At 39.5% G+C, this 27,274-nt stretch overlaps 5 protein-coding genes across 13 annotated transcripts in view; 3 read left to right on the forward strand and 2 right to left on the reverse strand.

Annotated features, from left to right (window-relative positions):
• Positions 1-6,174, forward strand: part of fbxo46 (F-box protein 46) — a 12,419-nt gene extending 6,245 nt beyond the window's left edge. Inside the window, exons 1-3 of one of the 4 annotated variants that reach the window (XM_008309414.3) lie at positions 7-332; positions 2,320-2,901; positions 3,095-6,174. In XM_008309414.3, coding sequence (XP_008307636.1) covers positions 2,452-2,901; positions 3,095-4,894 — 2,250 coding nt within the window. In that variant the 5' untranslated portion in view covers positions 7-332; positions 2,320-2,451 and the 3' untranslated portion in view covers positions 4,895-6,174. The other 3 variants (XM_025054947.1, XM_025054948.1, XM_025054946.1) reach the window with 3 other exon arrangements.
• A 798-nt stretch (positions 6,175-6,972) lies between these two features.
• Positions 6,973-12,865, reverse strand: LOC103378262 (kelch-like protein 12). Its single transcript, XM_008309413.3, has 5 exons — positions 11,987-12,865; positions 10,767-10,920; positions 10,606-10,684; positions 10,099-10,326; positions 6,973-9,959 (listed from the first exon to the last, which is right to left on the reverse strand). Exons 2-5 carry the CDS (start codon positions 10,918-10,920, stop codon positions 8,462-8,464), a joined length of 1,959 nt encoding a protein of 652 aa, XP_008307635.1. The 5' UTR covers positions 11,987-12,865; the 3' UTR covers positions 6,973-8,461.
• A 127-nt stretch (positions 12,866-12,992) lies between these two features.
• sars2 (seryl-tRNA synthetase 2, mitochondrial) lies at positions 12,993-18,461 on the forward strand. Its single transcript, XM_008309412.3, has 16 exons — positions 12,993-13,344; positions 13,599-13,694; positions 13,893-13,922; positions 14,018-14,158; positions 14,594-14,648; positions 14,724-14,787; positions 14,900-15,005; positions 15,101-15,148; positions 15,874-15,982; positions 16,246-16,291; positions 16,388-16,475; positions 17,114-17,226; positions 17,323-17,416; positions 17,523-17,615; positions 17,700-17,765; positions 18,262-18,461. The coding sequence occupies exons 1-16, from the start codon at positions 13,051-13,053 to the stop codon at positions 18,400-18,402; spliced, it is 1,584 nt and encodes a 527-aa protein (XP_008307634.3). The 5' UTR covers positions 12,993-13,050; the 3' UTR covers positions 18,403-18,461.
• A 151-nt stretch (positions 18,462-18,612) lies between these two features.
• Positions 18,613-23,421, reverse strand: LOC103378259 (inositol-tetrakisphosphate 1-kinase-like). 6 transcript variants are annotated; one of them, XM_025054910.1, is made up of 11 exons: positions 23,285-23,421; positions 23,116-23,184; positions 22,205-22,229; positions 21,186-21,308; positions 20,795-20,912; positions 20,611-20,709; positions 20,171-20,211; positions 19,904-20,069; positions 19,671-19,738; positions 19,314-19,476; positions 18,613-19,027 (listed from the first exon to the last, which is right to left on the reverse strand). In XM_025054910.1, the coding sequence occupies exons 2-11, from the start codon at positions 23,145-23,147 to the stop codon at positions 18,948-18,950; spliced, it is 915 nt and encodes a 304-aa protein (XP_024910678.1). In that variant the 5' UTR covers positions 23,148-23,184; positions 23,285-23,421; the 3' UTR covers positions 18,613-18,947. The 6 variants fall into 6 exon arrangements, with proteins under 6 accessions (XP_024910678.1, XP_016887710.1, XP_008307629.1 ...); XM_017032221.2 differs by lacking the exon at positions 23,285-23,421 and having other exon boundaries at positions 19,904-20,009; positions 23,116-23,275; XM_008309407.3 differs by lacking the exon at positions 23,285-23,421 and having other exon boundaries at positions 23,116-23,275.
• LOC103378260 (proteasome subunit alpha type-6-like) lies at positions 23,379-26,994 on the forward strand. The gene is made up of 7 exons (XM_008309411.3): positions 23,379-23,636; positions 24,519-24,613; positions 24,767-24,848; positions 25,280-25,435; positions 25,798-25,976; positions 26,356-26,450; positions 26,567-26,994. Exons 1-7 carry the CDS (start codon positions 23,561-23,563, stop codon positions 26,622-26,624), a joined length of 741 nt encoding a protein of 246 aa, XP_008307633.1. The 5' UTR covers positions 23,379-23,560; the 3' UTR covers positions 26,625-26,994.
• The last annotated feature ends 280 nt before the right edge of the window (positions 26,995-27,274 follow it).

A 27,274-nucleotide genomic window follows, 5' to 3' on the forward strand; every position in this document is an offset into this window, starting at 1 on the left:
CTGTTGGATTGATATTATTTTGTTATTTCCGCGAACATAGCCTAAAATATCTAAACAAATCGTTTACAATCTGCTGCTGAGAGTCAATAAGGGGGCACAGGCGGTGGGTTTGGAGTGATATTCCAAACACAGGTCACGTTAGCTTCTACGACGTAGTCAGCAGCTGCTGGCTAATTCCGACATTAGCTTCAGAGTGGACTGGCTACGTGGATAGTTAATCCGTGTCACCTGTATTTTACCACTTGAACGGTTTTGTTATAACAAGATGCTATGACAGCGCACTCAATATTTACAAGTCTGTGTGGTTTTCAATGGAGACTAACCTTGCTTGGGTAAGACCATCAGCAAACTAAACACCAGGTCGTTTTTATTGCAGTGTTTCTTTGCTACTAAGGGTGGTGGATCCAATAATGCGCGCAAGTTGTTCTCTAATTTTATTCTGCAACGCGCCTTGCTTCAACGTACAATTGTGGTTCTTTTGGACCTGGGATGTAATACTTCAAGTTTTACGGTAGCTTTCGACTGGACTAGTCATGCATCCGAATACACAAACGCTGCAAAAGCTGACAACAGGACACTGGTGATTCTTTAAAGCCCTTTAAACGTGAATGTTAATGCTTGAAATGTGACTCTCTTTGTCAAAACGACGCTTTTGTGATATGCTACTATTTGTGTGTCGCTATATTTGCTGTAATGGCTTGTCTTTAAGCTGGGACGTTGCACAATCAGTGCATTGTATTGTTCGACTCGGTTACTCTTTGAAAATGGTACAGATACGTTGTAATTTGAGGTAAACATATAATGGTTCTGTAATGTTTACCACTGAAAATGCTGTCGTTGGTTTGAAGTCATTGGTTACAGATTTCCTACTTCCATGGCACAGTAATTGTAAATCACTAGCCTTATCAGTCCAGTATAATGCTAATTTATCATTTTTTTATTTTTTATTCTGAACATTTCCATGTAAATGTGTCTAAAATCTCACCTTTTGCTGCCACATTGGTAGCAAGGGATGTAAAGGAGCGTCATTGCAGTTTGTTTTCACTGCATGCTGTCCAGTACACAGTGAGTGGTAAAGGTTAATTTTGAGTAATTCACCTCTGCGCGTCCCAAGAATGGTGCATTGTGGGATAGAACACTGGGTGAAGTGTCAGAAATGAATTAACATCCATACATTCTTGTATAGTGTTGTTCCATTAAATATTTCAGAAATATAATAGTATCAAGGGACACCCTTCCTTTGCTGTATTAGAGAAACGATAAAATAATGACAGCTTAAAATACCATAATTTTCAGGAAAAATCATAACATGCCAAAATATGGCAGTGAAGAACCTTTTGGTGTTTTTTAATTCTTTGTTTTATAGTGGTTTGTTTCACAAAGATTGTGTTACCATGGGGTATGTTAAGAGTTACCATGGGCTGCCAGATCCTTGTGGATTGTTGTAGGCTTTAGCTAACGATTGAAGTGGTTAACGGTCACTCTCCTGAATAATATCAGACAGAATAGGAATCATTGATTAGTGCCAACTGATTAGCTGGTCACACACTACATCATCTGAACTGAATTCCAGTTCCCCTCGACTTTGCAAAAGATTAAGAGATCGAGAATAGATGAGTGTAAAACCAACGTCCTCCAACATCTACAGTATGTTCGCCTCATTTCAGTATGTTGACAGTGTGTTAAGTGTGAGCAAATATAGTTTAGTCTAAATACTGTTTTATTTCATTAGTAATATTAGTCATGATAACTAGTATTGCCTTTGTATTTGTTATTTATATTTGATTAATGTCAAAATGTATATTTTATACCTTTAATTTGACAGACCCTCTAAACCACGGGTATTTAATTATAATATATATATATCATTTTGAAAATTATTAGGGTAATACTAAGTAATTAACCATTAAGAAAAAGTGCATGTTCAAATAAAGGTCATACAACAGAATTTAGAACCTGGTCAGTGTGCATCAACTTCTGGATCTGCCTGTTAGTTACTTATGCTCTAAACCTTACATGATAGTAGGTCTTACTACTGTCTTCTACCCTCTAAACTATGCTGCTATTCTTCTGTTGCAAATCACTTGTCTCCATCCATTCCACTCTGCCTGCACTCTTTTCTTCACCCCTTTTATGGACTGTCCATTAGTCTGGATGGTTGACCCTAGGTATTTAAACTCATTCACCTTTACTAGCTCAACTCTTTGAAGCTTTATCATTGTACTTGACCCACTCTCATTTACACAGGTTATTTGTATAATAATCCAAATAATTACTTGTGTTCTGTATAACATTCTCCCCTTTTTTGTGTTGATGCAGGTTGTTTGGGCACTGTTGCAAGTCAGTTGGGGGTGTTCATCTGGCTTCTACCTAGACAAGGAAAAGACATTGGGAGAGCTCTGAGAGTTTCCTGGCCAGCATATTTGCAGTTATGCCCCAGAAATCTGCATCATGATGGACCGAGACACCTTCTCTCATATTGGTCTCTGGTGCCCTAGGCCTTTTGGCTCCTACTCCCAAAACAAAGGGGGGAACCTAGGCTCGAAACCAAGCAGCAAAGGTAGTAATGAGGTTGATCCCTCCTCTTTGTGCAAGGTTGAGCATTCTTCGGGACGAGTGAACGTGGAGGAGCAGGAGGAGAAGGAAGTGAAAGAAAATGTTGGTTTTGAAAACACTCCACCTCCAACTGAGCTTGACACTGGCTTCCTAATGCAGACCAATGCCTCTGCACCACCGGTGTCTTCTCCATTACCAAACTCATCCGAGCCCCAGATGGAAGATGGTCGTGTGCTGTTAGATACTTGGTATGTCATTAAGCCAGGTAACACCAAGGAGAAGATTGCCTTCTTTGTTGCACACCAATTCAGCGGAGCAAATCAGCCAAGACCCTCTGCTGTAAAGGTATGTATGTGGAAGAAAGCAGTAAAGAGCAAAGTTATAATATTGATATATATATTGATAACATATATTGATAATATACAGTATGTTTAAAAACACGAAGGCTGTTCCAGCACCTATTTTAGTTAATGCGTAATATAATTACCATTGTTGCCCAATCACTATTTTATTTATTTAATTTTTTATTTTTTTATAGGTAAAGGGTAATTGGGCCACTGATTGCAGTAAGGCCAAAAGGCGGCGCAGATGCTCCACCAATGACACTCCAACACACGCTCATGCCTCGAAGCCACACCTTAGCCACAACTCCTGTAATGCACCTTCCAGCTGTGACCAGTCACCATCACAGAGGGGTAAACAAACTGACCTTTTGTCAGTGGCAGAGATGATTGCCCTGGTTGAGCAGCGAACTGCTATGGCTCTCCAGGGAATTGTAGCTGCTCAAAGGAACCAACTGGATCATAAATCTTCTACAAATCAAAATCAGGGCCTTTCCCCCAATCAACACACTCTTTTTCATGGGACAGGTTTAGATCCCGCATCCATGTTAGCTGCGCCAGAGAGCTCAAATAGCGATGCATCCATTGAGTCATGGGATTTGACAGATAAGGAGATAGAGGGCCAGCAGGAGTCATGCAGGGTAGCTAAGGCAATAGCGCATTTTGAAGCCCAGAACATGGAAAATCAACTTAATCTGGATGTTTCTTCGGTGGACTCTGTGGGTCAAGACACAGACAGGGAAATGGGCACAGTAAGGGAATCTGGCCCTGTGACCACTTCACCAACAAGCGAAGGTCATGACGAGGTCAGAATAGCTTTTAGAGTGTCAAACCTGGACACGAGGTCTCATTTGGAATCAGCTAGCCGGTCTCGCTGTGTGTTTATGAGCTGTGGTAGTGGCGCTAACTATGCTCCAGCCAGGGCAAAAGAGAAAATCACGTGTGACCTTTATCAACTACTTACCCCATCATTTAGAGACTCAAACCTGTTGCTTGCTGCCTCAACCTCGGCCTCCAAACTAGATGAGGAGCAGTCTCATGTTAACAGGACTGGCTGTGGAAGCCCAGAGAGAATGCAAGAGCTGCCTTCAGGTGAGAAGAAAGCTGACGGTGTCAGGAGAGACCTAGTGACTGGCTTTCACGTGGAGGTTGTGGTAACAGGTGCAGTAGACCAATGTGTGTTCTATGGCAAGGACAGTAAAGAGAAGGTACAGGGTAAGACTGTGTGTTTTGTCATGCCGAATGGTGGCGGGAGTGGCAACGGTGTAGAAACCTCCAATGAGCATTTGTCAGATGATCCCCTCCCTGGACAGCTGTTTCTTCTTCAGCCTCCCCGAGGAGCAGAGGCAGATGCTAAAGTAATGGATCACGGCAGCGGGTCAGGGTTGTGCTCTTTAGACTGTGTCAACAAGACTGGCCCCGTAGTAATGACAGTTAGCTCTGGGGAAAGGTCAACTCAACCTAACTCTGCAAGCTTTGTGGAGGACTGTTCGGACCCTTCGCTGTGTCGCCTCTACCGCCATGTTTCACATGACTTCCTAGAGATTCGCTTTCAAATTCAACAGTTGCTTGAACCACGTCAGTACATGTTGCTGTTGCCTGATCATATCATGGTCAACATCTTTAGCTATCTGCCCACCCATTCATTAGCAGCTCTAAAATGCACCTGCCACTACTTTAAAATGCTCATCGAAACATACGGTGTTCGGGCAGTAGACTCTCGCTGGAATCAAGATCCCCTTTACAGGGATGACCCATGCAAGCAGTGCAAAAGACAATACGAATGTGGGGATGTTTCCTTGTGTCGTTGGCACCCTAAACCATACCACCATGACCTACCTTATGGACGCTCCTACTGGATGTGCTGTAGACGTACAGACAAGGACACACCTGGCTGCCGTATCGGGCTCCATGATAACAACTGGGTCCAGCAGCGGGTTGATGGCTCTGAGTCCATTTGCACAAAGAGAGAGGACAGGAGGGAGGAAGCACGGTAGAGAGAGGAGTGTAACCTTCACATAAACACTGTTATAAACCTGTGTATCCCACCTCCTTTCTCTCTTGAATCTGGAAGAATATGAGAGGAAAGGAAAGAACTCCAGGACTGTTGTTTTAAATTGGGACCAGCTGTCCTGAAAAAGGAAGCCATGTTGCTTTCTTTGCCTTGTTTTTCTTTTGAAGCCTTTGACACATTTGTCTGGAGTCTATGGTGAACTCTTCCCAGTTCTTGTTTTATTTGGTACCTAAAACTTACATGTCAGCTGTGCAATTGTAGAGTGGAGTAAGATGCCAGAGATGAAATCTTCAGCATTGATAAAAGTGTGATTGTATAACATAAACTTGATTTTCTGTAACAAAAGATAATCTTTTAAATCCTGTCCTGGTCAACATCATTCTCGTTTGTGCATATGTTTTTGCCTCTGTTGATCATCCCTCTCCAATGTTGTCCTGTGACGTCTTGAAAACGCGTAAACATGTGGTCCATAGTCTTTATTTTTAGCATAATTCTTGGCATTTGTATTTATTTGACAGTGAAGCCACATGTTGCTGACCAGCCCTAAAGAGTGACCACAGAACTTCTAGATTACTGAGAGTAATAGGTTATAGAGTTCAATGATAAGGACTAGATCGGCCAATGGGATTAAGAAAAGATTAATTGAATGTCACTTTGGAAAGGCCTGATTTACATTTGTTTGTTTTGACGCTTGTCGTTTAGTTTCTGTTTGGGCAGTTTTATTTGAGTGTTAAATAATGTTTTATTCATAAGGATGAAAGCCTCCTCTCATCCTCCTCTTGTATTTTCCCTTTTGACAAAGCTGTCATGGCTTCAAAACTAACAACTCCAATTATCACAGATCATGGACTCTCTCTCCACCAGCTTCAAGCCTTAAATGGACCCTACCTCTGTTTCCAGACTAAGATGGGGAATTGCACATAACCAAATCAGTAACAGTATGTCAGATGTTCCATAGAAATGACTTGATCCACCACGTCTCTCATTCAGAGTATAATATGACCCGTGCCTGGTCATTGCACTATGACTGTTTATCGTTTTGGGCATTAGGAAGGGCTGTCCTGTCTGTTGTGCTGCTAGTCAAGTTTCCCTACCTGCGAGCCCGTGAACTGGACTTTGTAATGTGTTGAATGATCCTAAATCTTGGAGCTTGGAAGGCTGCCAGTTATTCAACTCCAAATGTTTATACACCTATGGAAAATATCTGCTTTAATAAAAACAGAAGTGAAGATTAAAGATTGGGAACCCATCTTAATCCATCGATGGTGTGTGATGACTAGTAATTTGATAAGTGGAACTCCAAAATCTCCCACTAACTCACCTTTAGTTTTGCTCATTTACACACACACTTACACACACTTTTTTGTAGCCTTGCATGCTAAACAAAGCCTGTGCATTTGCTGATCTGGTTTTGCAGTACAGAAGTATAGAGTTATAGAGATGCAACAAAAATACCACTTCTGGCTTTGTAAAACCATTAGAGACACCAAGTCCTTAAATGATTGCATGATGATGACTTCATTCAGTCACCTATAAGTTCTTCCCCTCCATTGAAATGTAATTAAGTTTTGTCGTGAAACCTTGTTTGCAGAAGCTTTTTATTAATACATTTGCACTGAGCAGTGGACCTCCAACCATACTTTTTACAGTTTCTAGCAGCACCATAGATTCTGTTGTTTGTCATTCCTTGAGGAAAACAAGATGAAGAAGATAAGTGCATTAGCAACTGGGCAAATCATATATTTACACTATACAAATACACTATGGATAGCCATGCACCTAACTGCTGCAGGCAAAAGTGAAAATGAGTGAACAGTTTGAAGATGCTGAGCCTGGCAAATAAGGTAATTTATTGCATAAAAGTGAAATGAATGTTGAACTTTAATGTATGTGTTGGGCTTTGTCATTATAGGTTATGTATGTACAGTACTGTGAAAATGTTTTATGTGGATATTATGTGTATATATACACATATATATATGTATATATATATATATATATATATACACACACACATATATATATGTATATATGTGTGTGTATATATATATAGATATATATATATATATATATATACCTATATATATATACACACACATATATACATATATATATGTGTGTGTGTATATACAGTACATATATAAACACACACCTGTTTTGCAGGCTATCAACAACATTAATTTGTAAAAGATAGGTATTTCCTGCTAGGGGGCGCTAACCATGACAGCTTGAGGCCAGAAAAATGTTGACAGTTTTACCATTTTCCTTTTTTACTACCTCATATTTATTTTTCTTGGTCCTTTTCTACTGTCAACAACACTTTTAGACATGGAATATGGGGATTGAGAATCTGGTTTGCTTTTTGATATGCTATGGCTAACTTATTTATGATTTTGACTGTGTTTGTATTCGGATACTTTTGTACTTTAACATTTTAAAGTGAAAATATTTTAAATTATAATTTTTTTGAAACAAAGCATAGTTTGGGCCACAGTGTTAGGGTGATCTATATATAATGTTTTTAAGTACTCCTGTTTCCTCCTATAAACATGCAGATTGAGGAGAAGGTTAATAGAACACCTTAAATTCACCATACCGTGCTATAAATGTAATAAGTGTAAATTGTTGTTTGTCTGCTGCCCACCATATACATATATAATCATGATTTATCATAATGAATTGAGATTACTGTGGTTACATTGATACTTTGCTACAGTTCTGTGGGTCATAGTGAGGACATCCCAGCGACAACACCAAGCAGGAAAATGTTTACACCTGGATTTATTTTCTTTTATAAACAGGAGGCTATTTCAAGTCAAAAGGAAACACATTTTTTTGTTTTAAACAAAACATATTTAAAACTGACTGTCATCACAATCGACAATATAGCAAGAAAATGAATGAGAGTTAAAAAAAGAATGCTAAAATATATAAATAAAATTAAACTTTGCATAGTTAACACAGTTAACTGAAAAAAGTGATTAGAGCTTTTACACCAAAGTAAATTCTTATCAATTCACATTCCTGTATTTTAGTGACATTGACTTTAAACCAATCCTTTAAAAAATTAATCAGGCTGCTAGGGCTGTAATCAGTCGACTGGTCGATTTCCTTTTTTTTTAGTCAAAATTGGACGGCTTCATTTGATCAAGACTTTCTTTGGTTGATTACAGCCCTAGATCTGATCCGACTGGGGCAAATAAATAAGTAAAGAAGCAAGAACAAAGGCGACAATAAATAAAAAAAAGCATTCTGAATTGATAGCAATTTTTAAAGAGTTTCTAATCTTTTTTTAAATCCGTAATGCTGTAGACATTGGTAATGTTTTTCTTTTTTTTTTAGGAGATGGAGAAAAATGAACGAGAATGCACGTCGGTAGACGACAGGTAGGCTCATCCAACAGTTGCATTTAAAAAGCAGAAAACCGGGGGGAGGGTGGGGCTGGTCCAATAGATTTCCCTCCTGGTGGCCTGTGGATTAGGAGTTTACATTCAAGTGCTCTGTGTTTTTGGCATCCTACCACTACCACCTCAAACTGGTCCATGTCAAGCTATTCAGCAGCTTTCTTACAGTTTTCATTTGCTTGTCTCAGTCTGGATAGGATGTGTTTTTTAGGAAATTTTAAAGTGGTACACCCAAACTGACTTACTCCTCCAGTGTCCCCAGGGAGCTTTTCACGTCTCTGAACCCAGCTGCGCCAGCCTGGTTTCCAACAGTACACGCTGTCATAGAACCGTGAGCCATTTTCCCCACCTAGCACATAAATCCTCCTTTTCCACCTAGCTACACCCCCAGCTGCTATCCGTCGTGGTAGCCCTGGAAATACAACAGGGCACGGGGACCGATCACTTCCACCACTGAAACCCCCCTTTTGCTCTGTGCTCACCATTACTCCTCCACCTGTCACCTCCCTCTCTATTCCTGCACCCCTACCCTCTTTAAAAAACAAAACCCGCCCAGTGGCATCTAAAGTATCAAGGTTAGTAAAATTTCCATCCAGGAACTTAGTGGTATCCCTCATGTATCCACCAATTGCACAGACTCCTCCTCGCACTGCTACTCCTCCAGCAAGGCAGGTTGCACCAGATTCTAGAGCCACACGAGTCCAGCAGTCAGTCAAGGTGTGATAAATGAGCACACCTGAGTGAACCACAGCTCTGTGTTGTTCTAGTGTGGTACCACCCAGAAGGTAGATTCGTCCACGTAATGCTGCGCAGGCAAAGGCTCGAAGCGGCAGGGGAAGCTGAGGCCCAGTTACCCACTTCAAAGTGGACAGGTCCAAGATCTCACTGGAGTCCAGCAGGGCTGACCGATTGCTCCCACCTATAGCATAGAGGGAATCGCCACAGCCCAGCAGGCCAAGCATAGCACGGGGGTGGAACATTGAAGGCCTCTCAATCCAAAGGTCCAAGACTGCATCGTATTCATGCACAGATGCAGAGACAGAGCCTGTCCGCAGGATTCCACCTGCTATAAAAAGTCTGTCACCCACTGCTGTGCAACCGGGACTAACAAGAGTTCCCAGGGCTGCCAACTTCTCCCATTTTCCTGTCCGAGGATCAAAGCAGTCCACGGTGTAGTCTCCAGCAGACACGTTCTCATTTTCCCGAGCTGTCAGGTCCACACAAACAATCTTTTTTTCAAACATTCCTTCCCTTGGTCTCAGAGGCCCCCCAAGGCCCTCGCCAGCAGCTGCAGGCCCTAACTCCTGGTTCAGTCTTTGGCTCTCATCTTGAGAAAGCAATCCTGGCCGCAGGTGATGAAGCAGTGAGGGCATATATGCATAGCGGTCCAGGGGCTGGTGCTCTGCCCAGCGGCGCGCTGCATCGTAGACCTCTGCCTCAGAGTCCACCCCGAGGCGGTCTGAGCTAAGAAGGCTGCCTAAAGTATTGTGGTCAAGTAGGAGAAAGTCCTTCTGACGTGCAACCCTGGGAAAGTGCTGGGCAACCAGGCGCAGGGAGGCACGGAGTAGCAGCTGGTCATGGTGGGAGCGAGCCAGAGAGTACATCCCCAGGCAATTATCTACTGAAAGATGCTCAAAGAGAAACCTGGAAAGACAAAGGTAAAGAGGACAAAAGGTGAAGGGGTTACAAAAGCATTATCAAACAAACAAATGTACCAGGCTTATAAATCCACTGAACTTGCAGGATCAACTAAATAGCAACTGATTGTACAAGGTCCACTCACCTGGAACACAGGTCCTGAAGAGGCACTACCTGAAGCCTATTGGCAGCCACAAATAGATCCTCAGCTGTGTCCAGGGAGAGCCCTGCCTCACCACTGTACACAAACTGAATTACGGTCTCCATCACAGATGGAGTCACTTCCTCCATACGGATCTCAGTGAGGCGGGACTCTACCAAAGGGCTGGTAAACATTGCCCGGAAGTAAGGGCTCACTGCCGCTAAGAGAACTCTAAGGAGAGGGACATGTGAGACAGATTTATCACAGATGTCACAAATACATAAAACATGGGAAGTTACCGCGGAACAGTTCAGCTTTTCTTCTTTGTTTTTTAATGAGAATCTTGTATGTGGCCTTGGTAACAAACAGCAGCTCTTTGCTGCTTTACATATTAAACTTAAGCGTAATGTTAATGACCTAACTATGTCTCCTAGCTTGACTAAGTTGAAATGAGCCAGGGTAAGACCCATCCATTTTTCTAGTAGTTTCACTGATCGATGGTTCAAATACCTGTGACACATGAACTTCTTCCCCTCTACAAGCAAAGTAACATCACACAGCTGCTGAGCATCGAGGAGCTGCTTAAGACCTGAAACACAGTAAGTAAAAATGTATAGAGGAAAAAAATAAATCACAAATTGACAAACCTTTATTTGGCAATCATTTCATACCATGTGTGATGTAGTCTCCCAAAGGGGTAGTGCTGTCATCTGGGAAGTCCTCTTCCTCTGAATCAGAGTCTGACAGAGGGTCCCCTCCCCCTCCATCTCCATCCTGCCATGGCTGGGGCCGCCAGGTGATTGTGCCCCCACGCACAGCGTTCATCTAGAAGCATGTAAGAGAACAGGCATGGAACATCATGGGTGTGTAGGTGTACAAACACTGCACACAGAGCTTCTCTCTGTGTAGCAGACCTGTGTGAAATTAAAAGGCTCTTCTGTTACACACAATAAGTATTTTATTTAGTAAGATGAAATGGTTGATTGTATTAATCAGTGTAAAAACAATTCAAGGTCCCCATAACAGGTTCATAATTCTAGTTTTATTTGTATTTGTATATTCACAAAACGCATATGCCCCGCAACCCGGCCCCGGATAAGCGGACGATGATGGATGGATGGACATATGCCTCAAAGGACTTTTTAGACTAAATTACAGTAAGAAATTATAATCCTAAAACACAAGGAATGTAATACAGGAGAACAGGTTTTACAGATATTATTGAAGGTCAAATAAGTCCAATTTGGCAATGTTTGGGAGAAAACTCTCTTTGAACAGGAAGAAATCTCCAGCACATCCAGAATCTGTGTCAGGTCTGGAGCAGGGTCCGGAGTTGTGGTGTCCCGTGCANNTTCTGGTGTCACAGTAACCTTGTAAATCACAATTCAGTGTTGTATCATTTCCAAAACATAAGTAATAGGTTAATGTTGAAAATATACTACAGTGTAATACAGTCCCCGTCATATTGTTAGAAGGTTTATTGGAGTATTATTGACAACTGGTCACAGGCCAGATTTGTGGGCTTTGTGGAAATTAGGTGAGCCCCAGGCTAGAAACCATTGTTTCAAAGTGTTTTGAGACATTATTAGCAGATGCATGCATGCCAGCCTTCACATTTTGTGATTATTTGTGGGAGTCTTTGAAACCACACATTACTAAGAGATGACTCAGTGTGCCGTTTAAATGTCCGTTATTAAATAAACACTTAAGATAAATAAAGAGTGTGACTTCAGTAAAATGTCTATTCATTTACAATGGATTTAGAAACCTTATTCTGCTGAAAAACATAATGATGAAGTATAATATTTGGCTACAGTCGCACACAATCATCAATCTGCTCTTGCAGCATCACGTCCATGATTAGACGTTGAGGGATTTCGGTCTTTATTACCTTCGTTTTTCTTCTAGTTTCCACCGTGAAAGCTGTTGTCTCAATTCGGAAAGGAAATCAAAAGGGATCCCTGTCAAAAACAAGGTGTAAGGAGAAGTTTCTGGAGACTCCCGTTCACATTCAGTTAAAAGATACACTAGGCCCGGACGCTGCTCACTGCTTCCACCGCAGCCCCGTTCTCACTTCACCGCGAGCTGATGACACTAAAAAAGGTTGAGTTTTCCGTTATACATATTAGTCCTCTGTGTCAGTGAGGGGCACTTCCAGCTCTGTCATGAAACAGTTTAGTGTTTACGTTGGGCTGAGGTTAGACGGCCGCACTTGTCAAATCTTAACCACAGTACAGCGCCATTAAGCGTTAGCTCATCTGATTGGTTAACCTTTGGCATGTGACGTTTTATCCAAACAGACGCTGCCTTCCTTAGTTGCCAAATCCGCTTATTTTAAGCGAAAAGAGATATCCGCTTGCGTTTGGGTTAGAGTTTAGGATTAGGATTTTTAAAAACGTCTTTTTAATGGTGTAGTTATTTATTTGTATCCCTGTATCCCGCGTATCCCTGCTTCACATGTATCTGTCTACCAAACGAAAAATGTGGTAGTATCGTTAAATACAGCTCAGTAGCAAAGGCTTCAGGACTCACTTCCTCTGCTTCTGATTAGCTAACACTAATGTTTACCTTGGTTGGTTATGTTGGTTAGCTTTGAATTGACTCACATCTAAATGTACAGATTTTAACGACAACTATATAAATATTTCTCGAAATGTGATAAAAGTTGTGATATTCTTAGACGTTGGAAAGTTGAAAAAAGCGAAAAACTAAAAAAAATATAGCAATATAAATTGTATTTTATTAGAAAAAAATATGAATAATCTTTGGGGATCCCAGTGCTCGACGTCTTTGTAAATCTTTTTTAAATAATTAATACTAATAATAATAGTAATAATAATATTATAATGTTTTGTAAAACTAATATATAATTTAATATAATGAATTATTTTTATGGCCTGTGCAATAACAGAAGGGGCTAAATTGCCAAGTAGTTGTTACACTATCCGCCAGTTGATGGCAGTAATCTGCCGTGGAGGAAAAGGAGAAAGACAAAGAAGAAGAAAAAGGAAGATGTCGAAGACCTGTATTAACATGCGTCGGTGTCACTCACTACTAAAGATCTGTGTGTCCGTTTACGGCCAGCGTTTCCTACATGGGGCTCGTAGCAGTTTGTACGATCATGTCCTTAAAGGCTACAGCTTCAAGCCTGAAATTGACATGAGAGCAGTGTGTGAAGAGACTGACAAAGTCATAGCTAATGTGGAGAACAGGAAGGGCGACCTGCGAGCCGACGATGTCAGAGAAATTGTAAGTGTGTGCATGTCGACAGCATTATCTGACAAAAAGAATCATGCTGACCTCTATCCAACAAGAGGCTTGCATGTCAAGCCCAGCCCACAGCTGTTTGATTGGACTGGGGTATTTAGGGGCAAAGGCAATTGGGTAAACTTTTGATGTATTTCTTGAATAGTAATGTGTGTGTCTCATGTGGCCTAAATCTTCTACAGATAAATATTTTTATTCTGACACTGTGTGTGTGCTATGTTTGTGTTTCAATACAGGTATGTGTATGGCAGCAGCTTCAGAGAGTGAGGACAGAAATCTCTCAGTTTGAGTCCCAAAAGAGACAAATTAGTGACACGGTCAAAACACTTGTGGTTAGTAAAAGTTTTTACTAGTCTCTAAATGAAAGTTTTCTTGGATAAGCCATTATTGTCTGTCAGTTTTTATAGTGCAATAGACCTGCATAACAAAACATATCCCACGATTTTGATCAGGGCCCAGACGATTTGTTAATGGGTGGTCCATGAACTGTGTTTTTAATTTGTGTTTTTCCTTTTTTCATTACATTACAGAAGAGCAATGACAAGAATGAACTGGCTAATGTAAGTTTCAGTTTTAAAAGTTCAAATTTGAGATATCTGCTGTTTTTCCTGCCAGTAGTGAAGGACATTTTTTTGATTTGTTGCAAATGCTGCAGCTCCAGGAATACGGCCAGGCTCTGCAGGAGGGTCGAAAGATTCGGATGAGATTAGGTCAGCTGTACGCCAAAGAGACCGAGCTGGACCGTGAGCACTACAATAGAGCACTGAGACTTCCCAACACAACGCACCCTGATGTGGTTAGAGCACATTCACACACACACATACACACACTCTATCATTTAGAAGCATGTAAATAGGGTGAGCTCACCTCATTTTATCATGGTAATGTTTAGATATTAATGCTGTTGTTTTACATCAAAGGTGTTGTACTGTTTATCATGAAAAACGGGTTAATGTTTTGATTTTGCTAATAACAGTGTGAATTCTGTTTACACACAGTGCTGTGTGTATGTACACAGCTGTACACAATCTTAATAATTTTTTTAATTTGGAATTCACATTTTGCGCTAATGGGTTGTAAACCCAGTGCAATTATTTATACAGAAATTACCATGAAAAAGATAAATATATATTGACTTGAGCAGACAAGGATTTCATTTGGATGAGTTTTTGTGTGTTGTAGAAATGACTAATTTTTAATTAATATGTCATTAATACTTTTTTTTTGATAGCCAGTTGGAGATGAAAGTAAGGCTAGGTTGGTGGAGTTGGTGGGACACAAACCAGGTATATAAAATATTTTGTAGTTAGCTTTGTGATACATGCTGTTTTTGGTGACACAGCTTTCATTGTTTGTTTTAGAGTTTGACTTCAAGCCCAAGAACCATGTAGAGCTAGGAGAGGAGCTGGGTCTGATAAGACAGCGGTGAGAACCTCTCTGATGTCCTTGTAGGATTTGTACTATTATTATTATTATTTCTCACAATTATTGCAGCAAATAATTTCGAACAACTTTTTTTTTTAATGTCCTCCCATAGAAATTTGTCTCACATCTCAGGCCACAGGACATACTATCTGAGGGGAGCAGGGGCCAGGCTTCAAACTGCTCTCCAAAACTTTGCATTGGACAGACTGTGCCAACGGGTAAGTTGTTATTATTTTAGGAAAATGTCTTGTGCTAACTATATTTATGCTATGTTAATCTAGAAAAGAGTCTCAAATGTCACCTTCGCCTGCAGGGCTTCATTCCCATGGTAGTTCCGGACATGCTCAAGGGGGCAGTGTTTGTGAGTAGTACCACATTTTAAAATTTACAATATAGGCACAACAATATGAAGATGATCAACAGTGAGCACCCGTGCCAAAAGAATACATCGTTGTTAGACGGACTTGTATAATCTGTTTCTGAGTTATAGTATAACAGAGGAAGGAACAAACAAACAACACAAAAAACATAAAATAGAAAAAAATAAAAATAAAAAGACAGTCATCCAAGAGATTATCATGTAAACTTTCTAGATAAATCCCTCTGCACACTGGTTTTGCATAACTCAAGATTCTCTTGTTCAGTTTATCAGCACTTTTCCAAAATAAAGTTAGGTTCCATACATGCGTGCCAGGAACCAGTTACTTTTCACTTTAGGTGTAATAAGATGAATTCAGTTTTTCCTAATGAATTTCCTCTACGTTCTTGAATTCATAGTTTTCTGTTGTGTTTCACAATATTAAGCCATTCTTCTTGGGTAGTGTTAATGTTCATTTCCCTCTCCCTCTTTTCTTTAAGATATAAAGTAGATGTAACTTCTGAAAGAAAGAAGGTAAAGTACCCAGAAGACAGGGCCCCATTAAGAAAACTATATTAGTTTTGTGTTAATCTGGTGTACTTTTGTGGAAATATTGTTTCTCAACCGTCCACACATGCAGTTTAAATATATCTTATAGGCAGAAATATCCTAAATAAAACTGATAAAATCTGTCCTCACTTTGTTATGCTGTCATGATCCATCTGCAGGAAGGCTGCGGAATGGAGCCAAACGCTCACCAGTCACAGGTCTACTCTTTGAACCCCACTCAGTTCCCAGACCTCAGTCTGGCTGGGACTGGTGAGGTTGGAGTAGCAGGTACGTGTCCCTTGTTTAGCATTTCTTTATCAGACATTATGGATTATGGATCTCTAACTTGATATGAACAGTAAAATTAGTTTTCTTTTTGTCATTGCTTAATAACCAACACACATCAACATTTTGTTACTGTTTTATCAAGCGGTGAAAGAAGTTAATTTTTAGGTTTTTATGTGCAAATGTTACTGAAGTAAGTTCAAATCTTGTGCAAATAATTTGTCAAAAAAAGAGAATGGTAGTAGTCTGATTGACTTCCTTTTTAGGCTTTTTCATGGATCATGCAGTGACCTTGAAGGATTTGCCAGTCAGGTGAGAAGTTTGACCTTTGCAAAAGAGTTGGTTTTTTTTGTGTTTGTTAGTTTTTCACAGTCCAAAGAACTAAAAATTGTTGATGTGTCTCTTCAGGACAGTGTGCAGCAGCACCTGCTACAGAGCAGAGACCGACACGGGCAGAGAGACATGGGGCCTATACAGAGTTCATCACTTTAACAAGGTCCAAGAGGCAGCATCACATGACACACACACACCTCAAATGTTGAGATGGTTGAAAAAACAAATAAGCAAAATTTCAAGATGTAAAAAGAACTGACATGAGCAAAAACAGACAATATAAAAACAACTGGCTTTTATGTCATTATAGTTAGGCATGTGTTATGACCAGGCAAAGCTAAAAAGGAACTGCACAAGCAAAGTCTCCTGCCTTAGGCCACCGCTGTATAGACTACACACTTGGTGTGTGTGTGTGTACAGTTGTATAGGTGTGTATAGTCTGTATCATATGAAGACAGATAAAGAACTGCGTTTTTAACTATTTTTTAATATAAAAATTATTGTTTTGTCCTTATTTGGAGGAAAATGACTATATTAGTGCTGGGCACAGATTTTAAAAAGATAAATAATAATGTAACTTTAGTTTTAGCTATAGCTATAGATGTTTTACTTACAATATAATATCCCCCATTCCAGTCTGTAGGCTGCCACTAGAATACCATTTGAGTTTTCTGCTTTCTAAAAGCCTAGATGACTTTATATGAGCAAGAATAAAATATCAAGGGCATTTAGCACTGAGCTAACACTAGTTTCTAATAATTGTATATATTTTGTGAATATGGCAATGACCTGTGTGTTTAGGTTGAAATGTTTGGCGTGACAGCAAATGAAACAGGAGAAGAGAGTTTTCAGCTGCTGGAGGAGTTTGTGTCTTTTCAGAAAGAGTTGTTCTCTGACCTGGAATTGCATTACAGGTGACTTTACACTCACTTAGCTTTATATCTCATTATCATTTGTACATATGATAGGAACTAATTTGATGATGAATTATGACATGTGTCCTTACTCAGGGTGCTGGATATGCCCACTCAAGAACTGGGTCCTCCTGCTCACAGGAAGTATGACATTGAAGCCTGGATGCCAGGGAGAAACAGTTATGGAGAGGTTAGTCCAGCCACACCGTTACTGGACACATCCTGTAGTGAGTGTTTTAACTTCCTTTAATTATAGAATGTATTTAAGGACGTTCTTGTTCTTTTCCACGTTTTAGATTACCAGCGGCTCCAATTGTACAGACTACCAGAGCAGACGGCTCAACATCCTTTATGAGCGAGAGGATGGCAGCCTGCATTACGCCCACACTGTAAGATTGTTAACTGCTGCTCTACCTTTGAATCTCTGAACTTTGTTGTAAATGTATTGTCTGATGTATCTGTCTGATGTCCAGGTGAATGCTACAGCGTGTGCTGTTCCCCGCACCATTATTGCCCTCTTGGAGACTCATCAAACCAAAGTAAGACATTAGACCAACTATAAAAACTCTTAATCGATGCACCATTTTGTTGGTATAGCAGTAAAAAACACCATAACCCTTACCTATTATATATTTGTACTATATATACTATACATTTGTAATAAGTTATAAGTAACGTTTACCATTTGTTTTAGTTTTTTTGTTTTAGTCATTCATTCTGTCTGTCTTCTCACCCAGCTATCAGCCATTTTTGGTTCACTCATTTCTCAGTTATGGTCTTTAGTGGTGTCCCCCCTGTCCTGTCCTGGCCTGTAGGCAATGGGACACATTTGTCAGAAAAAACGTGTTTGTTTGTGTTAGGCTCACCTGTTCCATACAATGATAAGCATGCCAGTATTTTGACATTTTATATTTATAGTATTTGCAGTGTTTAAATGCCTTGGACATGCAGTATATAAACAAATTAATTACAAACAAAGTCTGAATAATAGATGTCATTTTTAAATTAACACCAGCACTCTCTTCTTCCTTCCAGGAAGGGACAGTGCGTGTTCCTAGAGCTCTGCAACCTTATTTGGGACTAGAAATGATTGAGAAACCAACTTACAGTGCACTGAAGTATATTGGACCAAACCAACAGAACCCCCCACCCAGACCTGCTCCGACCACCAGATAACACTCAGCAGATAATCTCTGAATACAATTCCCTTCTATTGTGTATTTATTAAATTTTGAAACACACTCTGTGTATGATGATGTAATTTATCAAGATCATAGATCATGAAAATAACATATTACAATTATATTATTATAAATTATAATTCAACCCCAATGACTTTCAAGTAAAACATGAATTTACCACAGGGTTCTTTTTATTGTATATATTTTTAAAAACTAGTAAACACAAGTGAACATCTTTTTTGTTACATTTAGATCAACAAAAGCATGAAGTGTTTGAAATAGGTGTCTGTGTCATTTAAAACATGACATTTCACAGGCATCTTGAACAGCTTTAACACATTTTATGATTATACTGTATCTCTGTTTTGAATAAGCTTATTTTGATTGTTTTATCTTTTTCCAAAATTAAAAAAAAACCTGGAAAGGTACTCATTTCCAGTCCTTAGACAATTCAGGAATGATGATGATGATTATTTATATTTTCACCTCATACGTCCAACAAACAATCCATCAATATTTTGCGCCGACTTAGAAAAGCTGCTAACCAGAGGTCTGCTGGTCCAACACTGACTGGATAAGGCTGAGCAAAGAAGAAAAAAACTCTGGTACTCCCTCATAACCTATTGAAAGGACAGACCAATAGAATAGCAGTCAGTACATCAACAGTTAAAGTAACACTAGCTTATTCACAAGCACAACGACAACACCTGATGCCTGATCTCCTGTTTTCCATTTCTTGTTTAGTTTTTTAGACTATATACGGAACAAATAATGTAATATTATTCTGGTCAGACAAACATACACCACTATCATTCAATTACACACTACTTCTCTAGCAGTCCTTTCATAGCTTTACTGACAACATGGTAGTTATCCGGCCATGGTAGTATCACACAGCTGCAGTACCTGGGAAGATGTTGATGTCAATGATGGTCAGGGTGTGGGTGTGTGAATTAATGATAACGTCTACGCCAAGCAGGGCCATGCCTAGCTGAGCCCTCAACTCTTTAACAAGAGCCTCTATGGCCTGGGAGCTCGGAGGAGGCAGGCACGGCATCTGTTCATCCAGCTACGAAAACGGAAGAGAGTAGAGACTGGTCAAACTCAGCAGTTGAGACAGTTTGTAGCATGTTCAAGCCCTACGGCTGATTCTGAATTTAGCCATCGCTAAATGACAAAACCAAATGGCAAAGGCACAGAAGGATGGCTGCTTCTGGGTTAATGTCTTGTAGCATTCTTATAGTCGGGTTTTTTCATACTCACAGCAGTGAGATTAGAGCTGGATTCAGGCTTCGACACCTGATGGCTATTGAAGAAGATGGTTTTTCTATCTGAAGACAAAGGGAAATCAGAGCATAAATAAATAAAGCACAAACAACTCACACAAAAAAGAAAGCCAGTCTATCAAAAAGGGAGAAGTAAAAACTAAACCACGGGATTGACTAAAGGCAGGTTCACAGAGGAAAAGTACATTTTTGTGTGTCGTTGCAACTGACCACAAGGACCAGAGGGGAAGTTCTTAAGTGATGGCCTCTCTACACAGAAGTGTTTGTCTCCTATCACAAAGACCTTGTGTAGAACTGCTCCATGATTGATGAAGCTCTGGAGTACACAGGGAGGGTGGACATCAGCAAAACTGTCAGCACTAAAGATAAGAGACATCTGCAGGACACACATGTTTGACAAATGTTAAAATGACGAGAAAACAAACACACAACAGGACATTCGCAAAAATCACACACCGTAAAAATAAAAGCACTCACCTCATGAGACAGAGAGCCATGGGCCACTCTTGTTTTGCAAACTGGGGCCAACAGAGGAATGGGAAAGAATAGAGCATGAAATAAGGAACATTCTCAAATATGTTGGTTAAATGTGTTTATATTTGTACTTATATGTATTATATGCATCAAGTAGCATTTGTAAATGTGCTGTCATTTAAAAAACATTTTTCACAATAAAATGCCAGAACAAATGTTATTTTAATCAGGGCCTTAAATTGTGAAAACCCTACAACTCCTTTCATTATTTGTCAAATGAAGCAGAGTTGACTTCAGTTCCTTAAAATGAAAAGACGCTCAGTTCCCTTATTATCCTTTTTTTATTTAAGAGACTTTTTTCTGATTATTAAAATGTGTACCACTTGTTTTATGTTTATTTTGTAACATTGATGTAAAAAGTTATTAACAGAAAGTAAACTCACGCAGGGGAAAGCTAAGGGATTGAGCCATCAGAGTCTGCTTAGAGACCAGGTCACTTTCGTTGTGGATTTCCAGGTATGGAGGACTGCAGATCCGCCAGTCTGCGAAACGGGGAGTGCAGAACCAGCTGTAAACATTTTTAACCAACAGTGAACATCAAACGTTTTCTCTAAAGGTGCAGGTCACCTTGCAGAGAATTCTCCAACTTGCTCATAATTCTGTATGTAGCAAAGCGGTCCAGCAGCTGTGTCATTGCTGGGAGAGGATCGAGAAGAACTGTACTGGGATGGGCTGACACGTAGCTCTGTGGTATTAGACAAACAGAAGCCATGTTACCACCACCTGTAGCCCAGTGTGGTTCACCGGTTTTAATGATATAGATGCACTGCAATAGACTCTATTAAATCATCTTATACACTACAGACACCTATTGGACAACCAAATGAAAAAGCACCCCTGCGCCCAAAATATGGTTACAGTTTCTCTGTCTTTCAATTCTAGGACATTTCTGAAGGAAAAAAAAAACTACACTATCATCAATATATATGGAAAATCTTACCATTAAAACAGAATTTACCTGAAAGTTTGCAAGCAGCTGCTGTGACTGTCTGTTGTGTTCAGCCTCCACAATTATGTCAGACATCTTGTGAACAATTACATTGAAGGGTCCCTGGAGTGCCAGTGGCTGAGTGAGGTCAATCTAATAACACAAAAGTTAGTTTTCAGTTGCAGTGATGTTTTTTATTTTTATATAGACTTGAGGTTTACATGGGATAACCTGGGCCTAATCAATCAAAGTGGCTTAGTTTGAATAACACAACATCATATAGGCTTCTCTTTTTTGTTGTTGCTTACATCCTTGTCCTTCTCTAGAGATGAACCTCACTCACTGCCTTGAGATTGCAGTTGGTGTTAATTTCCTCACAACTACTATACAGTATATTATTTATATCATATCAGGTATTGTGCTTGAAAGTTCGTAGAATTAGTTTATATGCTACACATCGACACACAGTTATCTTGTTGTTTTGGACCAGGCAGCCACCATGAACCTCAGGTGATAGGGGCAGGTGGCCGTGACATGGATTAGTAAGAGTTTAGACATCTGTTTATGGCACGTGTCCCACTGAATACACAAGAGTTCTTGACAACTGTCACTTCTAACACTGTGGTTCCTGCGTTCCTTCCTCCTCCTACACTTTACTCCTTAGGCTTTCATGAGGAAGTTTGTTTGGATACCATTTGTTACATGTATAAACATGTATCAATCATGACAGACACACACGGACAGACAAGGCTGCAAATGAGTACAGATGACGTACTAGCTTTAGCCTAGCGTTGTGCCGATTTCACAGACTTACAAGAACAACGCATATCTCTAATATTTCTAATACTCAGACCACAAAGTTTGTGATGAATACAAGTTATAGAATCTGGTTTCTGTCAAGATATGCAAAACAATCCATGCTATCTGGTTTGTAGCATAGCCTACTAACAGTTCCACAAGTACAACATCCTAAGTGTCATTTGGAAGCATCACCTAATAAATATTGGCAAACATTTTTATATCTATACTATGTATCATAAAGTTCTTACCATCACCACCTCTACCCCATGGAGCCTGCAAGGTAAAAACATTTTCCTCATTCTCTAAATTTAACCATATAGAACGGGCACACAGTTAGACAGAACTAACAACATTAGTTACTATAATTCTACAATCATGTTTGCATAGTTGTAAACAAACACATTGACAGATCATACAAGAGACATTTTTAAACACTGTAAGTTTATTTCCTTCAATAAAATGTTTTTTAACTTTATTACTTTTGGAAAATCCTTTAAAAACCTGCATTATTGTAATCAGTTGTTTTTCCTCTTTCTGTCTGTTTAAATATATCTGTGTAATAAGCAAATCATTACATTTTACTCTAACGGTGATATGTATAAAAATTGCCTCCCTTTGTTTTTTGTGTTTCACCAAGTAAGGATGAATATTGTTGTAGTGCAACCTATGTAAATGACTAAATAATTGTTTTTTCAATGCTCCCAATTGTTTCACTATGGCCAACAGCCAACGTCACCAAGCCAAACCAGCCATTTAAAATGAAAGCTCAACTCCGCAAGCCAATAAAACATACACCTGCTACAACGGTTCTCTCATGGGCCAGTGTTTTTACACTGTAGTCGGTCCACTAATGGACTGACAAACTGTTCCAGGTGTTCCTGTCTTCACCTATGGTTTTTTTTTTGGAATGGATTCAGCCTTCTCACATTACCACAAAACTAGACTTTAGCAAATTAAATAAAAAACCTCCACAATTAAATAATATTAACTACTTGAACAAATATTTTCTGCCTCTTTTACTTGTCTTGTAAAATAAGCAAGCAATTAAGTCACATGGTGATGTGTTGCAGTCTAAAAAGTATCCCTATAAACATGAACGATACATGTATGTAAACATAGAATTAAATAACAAATTATGTAAAATAAATTAATAACTTACGCACAGAAGTTTGCAAAGGCGTCCAGATTCATCCTCTTCCGCTTCTTGTCACTGAGACAGAAGCCAACTCTGCGGAGTGACATCAGTCTGGGTATCTGAGTGTGGGTCAGCATCCCAGAAAAAAAGAGCGGGGCAGAGAGGCAGGCAGAATTTCACAGTCGGTGCGTACCTGTCAGAGAGGCTGCAGTAAAGTCACGTTGCGTTACTTCCTCTTCGCTGCCATCCGACATCCATGGCGATGACGCAGTCAGTAGGTTTGCAAAGCACTGAAAAAGAAAGTAAAAGTGACTTGGCCTTACCGCTGCTGCTGCTGCTGCTGCAGATGTAGGTCGTCCTCTTCGGATAAAAAGCAGGTTTCTCCTTAAAGAAAAGAAAAAAAAAGCATTTTCACCGAAGTTATTTTTCAGTAAAAACATCATTAAAGCGGTCACACAGACTGAGAAGGATGTCGCGAGGGTCAAACGCAGGGTTCGACAGACATATTACTATATTTTCACCCGAGGGCCGTCTCTACCAAGTCGGTAAGTGACGGACGGGTTTATCACTCTCTTAACTTTTATTTTTACATTTTAATCGCAATCAAACGCTATCCCACTTCCTCTTAAATTATCACGAAAGTAAGTTACTTGCTCGAAACACTTCTGTATTATTGAGTGTGACGTGACGTTGCAACGAACAACCAGAGCGACGGCAGTTTTGGAAACTTGAAATGTTTTGTTTTTTTAATCGACAGTAGATTTCTTAGTAGACCTTACTACGTATTTATGAAAAATAACAAACACACGTAACGCACTTCTCCAGATACTTCCCTCTGTTTTTCAATATATAAAAACCTTTTTCAACAGCGTCATACGAATTGGACAATTGTTGACCATTCATTCAGGCAGACATATTGACTCCGGTCTGCCTATTGACATATCTGTGTCATTTTGTTCTAATATTTAGGAATTTTTGTTCCTAAATTGTTCCATTGTTCCTCTGTTTTTGTTAAAACTATGAGCAGTTGACTTATTGTATTTAAACATCAAACTTCAGGTATTCTTATAATAGTTGGCTAAAATGTCGGCTCCAAGTGGTTCAAATGAAAATTGCATATATTGGCCATTATAACACGTCAATATTTGTATGTTGTAGCTCAACTATGCAAAAATAAGGATAATACGAAAATGCAAGACTTTCAGGTGAAATGTCACATGTAAAAAAGTGAGACTACAGTGCTTATTTAGTGAAAATGAAATTTAATGACACATGTAATACAACGCCGTTCTGATGAAACCCCATTGTTCATTTCTTGCTAATGCATTCTTTATTGTTTTTTTAGTTGACTTTTTAGCATTAATTATATTATATTAAGAATAACAACAAAGACATCATTACATTTTGTCTATCTTTTTGTCTTTCAGAGTATGCCTTTAAAGCCATTTCCCAGAATGGAGTGACATCTGTGGGGGTCTGTGGGAAAGATAGTGTGGCCGTGGTTACACAAAAGAAAATACCCGTAAGACACACACAGTGACACACACACACAAACTTTTGGAGAGAAGTGCCCAAATGGATGCCATGCTGGACGTTAAATTGGAGCCACTGTCATATCAAATTAAGGGTTTAGGCTAATTTCAGACATTGAAAATGTATTTTTTCTGACCTGCAGGAGAAACTGCTGGATTCATCCACTGTAACGAACATGTTCAAGCTGACTCCCCGCATTGGTTGTGTGATGACTGGACACAGTGGTGGGTTTGAACAATCTAATCATATAATTTATCTTGGGTTTTACCAATTACATTTAGTCTTCAAGTAAATTTCCTCGTCACATGAGGAAAAGTAAATTAAGAAACAATAAAACACTGACCTGCCCCGTATGCCCAAACAAAGATGGTTGACGGGGCCACCAGAATGAAGTACAGTAGCCCTTGATGTGACTACTTTGGATAAGATGACCTGGATGAGTGTCATTAAAACAAATTTTTTTTCAAATATGACTTAAAATGTTACTGACATTTAAGGTCACCAGGGTCACTGATAGCGTACTTTAGGTTTGAGGAGTAAACCCTTTCAAATTCATGAAATTTTTCTGATTGCAACACAGCGGATAACATTTCTGGCAGATTTTTTAGACTGAAACAAGAAAATCTACTAAAGCTTCTCCTTGTGTCTTGTGCAGCTGACAGTCGTTCTCAGGTTCATCGAGCACGAGTGGAAGCAGGAGAATGGAAGTACAAGTTTGGTTATGACATCACTGCTGACGTGCTGTGTCGTAGGTTGGCTGATATTTCCCAGGTCTACACACAGAATGCTGAAATGAGGCCTCTGGGCTGCTGTGAGTTTGCTGCTGTTTTGTTTATATCTGACGCTCTTGTCTATGTCTTCAATTTTCATTTCCAGGTTTGTTTTTACCATTGCTGCCAAGATAATATATCTTTTCTATTGCAACCATTTCTTAATGTAGGGTCAGGATCAAGAGGTGTCTTCTGAGATGTTATTTAAGATGTATTTATTAACTAAAACATCTGTACATGTCCTTAAAGTTGTTGATTGGGTAGAGAAAAAACATGATATGAAAAAATGTCCATTATAAAATCACAGGCGTAACAATACGTAATAAGTAATTCATTTCTGGCATTCATTAGATTAAAAATAAGTTATATTTATGTGTTGACATCTTTCTTGTTAACTCTTCAGGTATGATCATGGTGTCTGTGGACCCCCAGCAGGTACCTGTCCTGTACAAATGTGACCCTGCAGGGTACTACTGTGGCTTCAGAGCCATAGCCGTTGGAGCCAAACAGACAGAGGCCAACAATTACCTAGAGAAAAAGCTGAAGAAGAAGCCTGATCTGACTGAAGACAGGACAGTACAGGTGAAGTCAACGATATGGCATTGTCAACAGATGTCTCTTTCATCAATTACTGTAAAAAAAACAACAACGATAGTGTTAAATGGTCCTTGGTCAAACTCAACGCCTTCACAGTCGTCAGGGCTGAAAGACAAAGTAAAAGGACTTCTACTAGAAGAGTGGGTGGTGGCTGTTGCTTTGGGTAAAGAGTTGTGGGTATTATTCTACACAGCATTTTAGAGTTAAATCTTGTCCATAAAAGGAACACCACAATCAAAATGAAGTAGGTATTCTTGACCAACCACATATTTAATTTAAAAAACACAAACAAGTAATGATATTTGATAATTTGATCAGTTTTCTTATTTGAGTTTACTTTCCCTCCTCCACTGTGTGTTCTTAGCTGGCTATATCCACCCTGTCCTCCGTCCTCTCTCTGGACTTCAAGGCCACAGAGCTGGAGGTTGGTGTGGTCACCAAAGAGAAACCATTTTTCAGGTAACATGAATCACACATCAGTGAGGTAGATGCACTGCTGGCATAAATTCAGAGTCAGTGTTTTTTGTTTTAATTTGCTTTTGTTTCTGTTTTAACTCCTCTTGTCCTTCCTACAGGACGCTGTCGGAGACACAAATAGAAAGTCACTTGGTTGCAATAGCAGAACAGGAATAAAGTATGGAGCAGAAGTCCATGCATTCCATTTCTGTCTAACTGATTTATTTATCAAGGACAATAACCTATGTTAAATTGAAACAAATTAAGTCAGTTTGAATCTATAGCAACTCTAGCAACGTCAACAGGGCAATGTTTTTTTTACCTGTCAGCACAAACCCAATAAATTTACAGTGTGTCATGATAAAGTGTGCAGTTGTTACTGACAGACACTATGAAATGCATTTTCATTCATCCATGTGACTTCTGTAGATTTGTTAAAGTCCATGTGGGGAGCTAGAACTGGTCTGAGCTGGGGATGTATGAACACTGTATGGACCTTCACACATTTATTTTCACACTAGCAGGCTAATAAAACAGTAAAACGGTACCAATGGCTACCACAATTAATGTGCTGTGAAGTGTGCCTCCAGGATACATAAGGAACTTTTCTTTTACTTGCATATCACAGTCCTGTCCATATTAGCACACATCACAAACACTGTTCACCTTTAGTCGTTCATTTGATTTTCATTGTTAAAACATACCAAGAAGGGTTTGTTTCTTGAGATGTTTGAGCTGAGAGCTGAGAAATGCTGTCAGGTGCATGGGAGGTCTTATTTCACAGAGTCAAATTAGACCAACGTACCATGGAAGCTGTATGTACCCTG

The sequence above is a fragment of the Cynoglossus semilaevis genome, chromosome 4 (assembly GCF_000523025.1).
Source record: "Cynoglossus semilaevis isolate Cse_v1.0 chromosome 4, Cse_v1.0, whole genome shotgun sequence".
Taxonomy (NCBI): Eukaryota; Metazoa; Chordata; class Actinopteri; order Pleuronectiformes; family Cynoglossidae; genus Cynoglossus; species Cynoglossus semilaevis.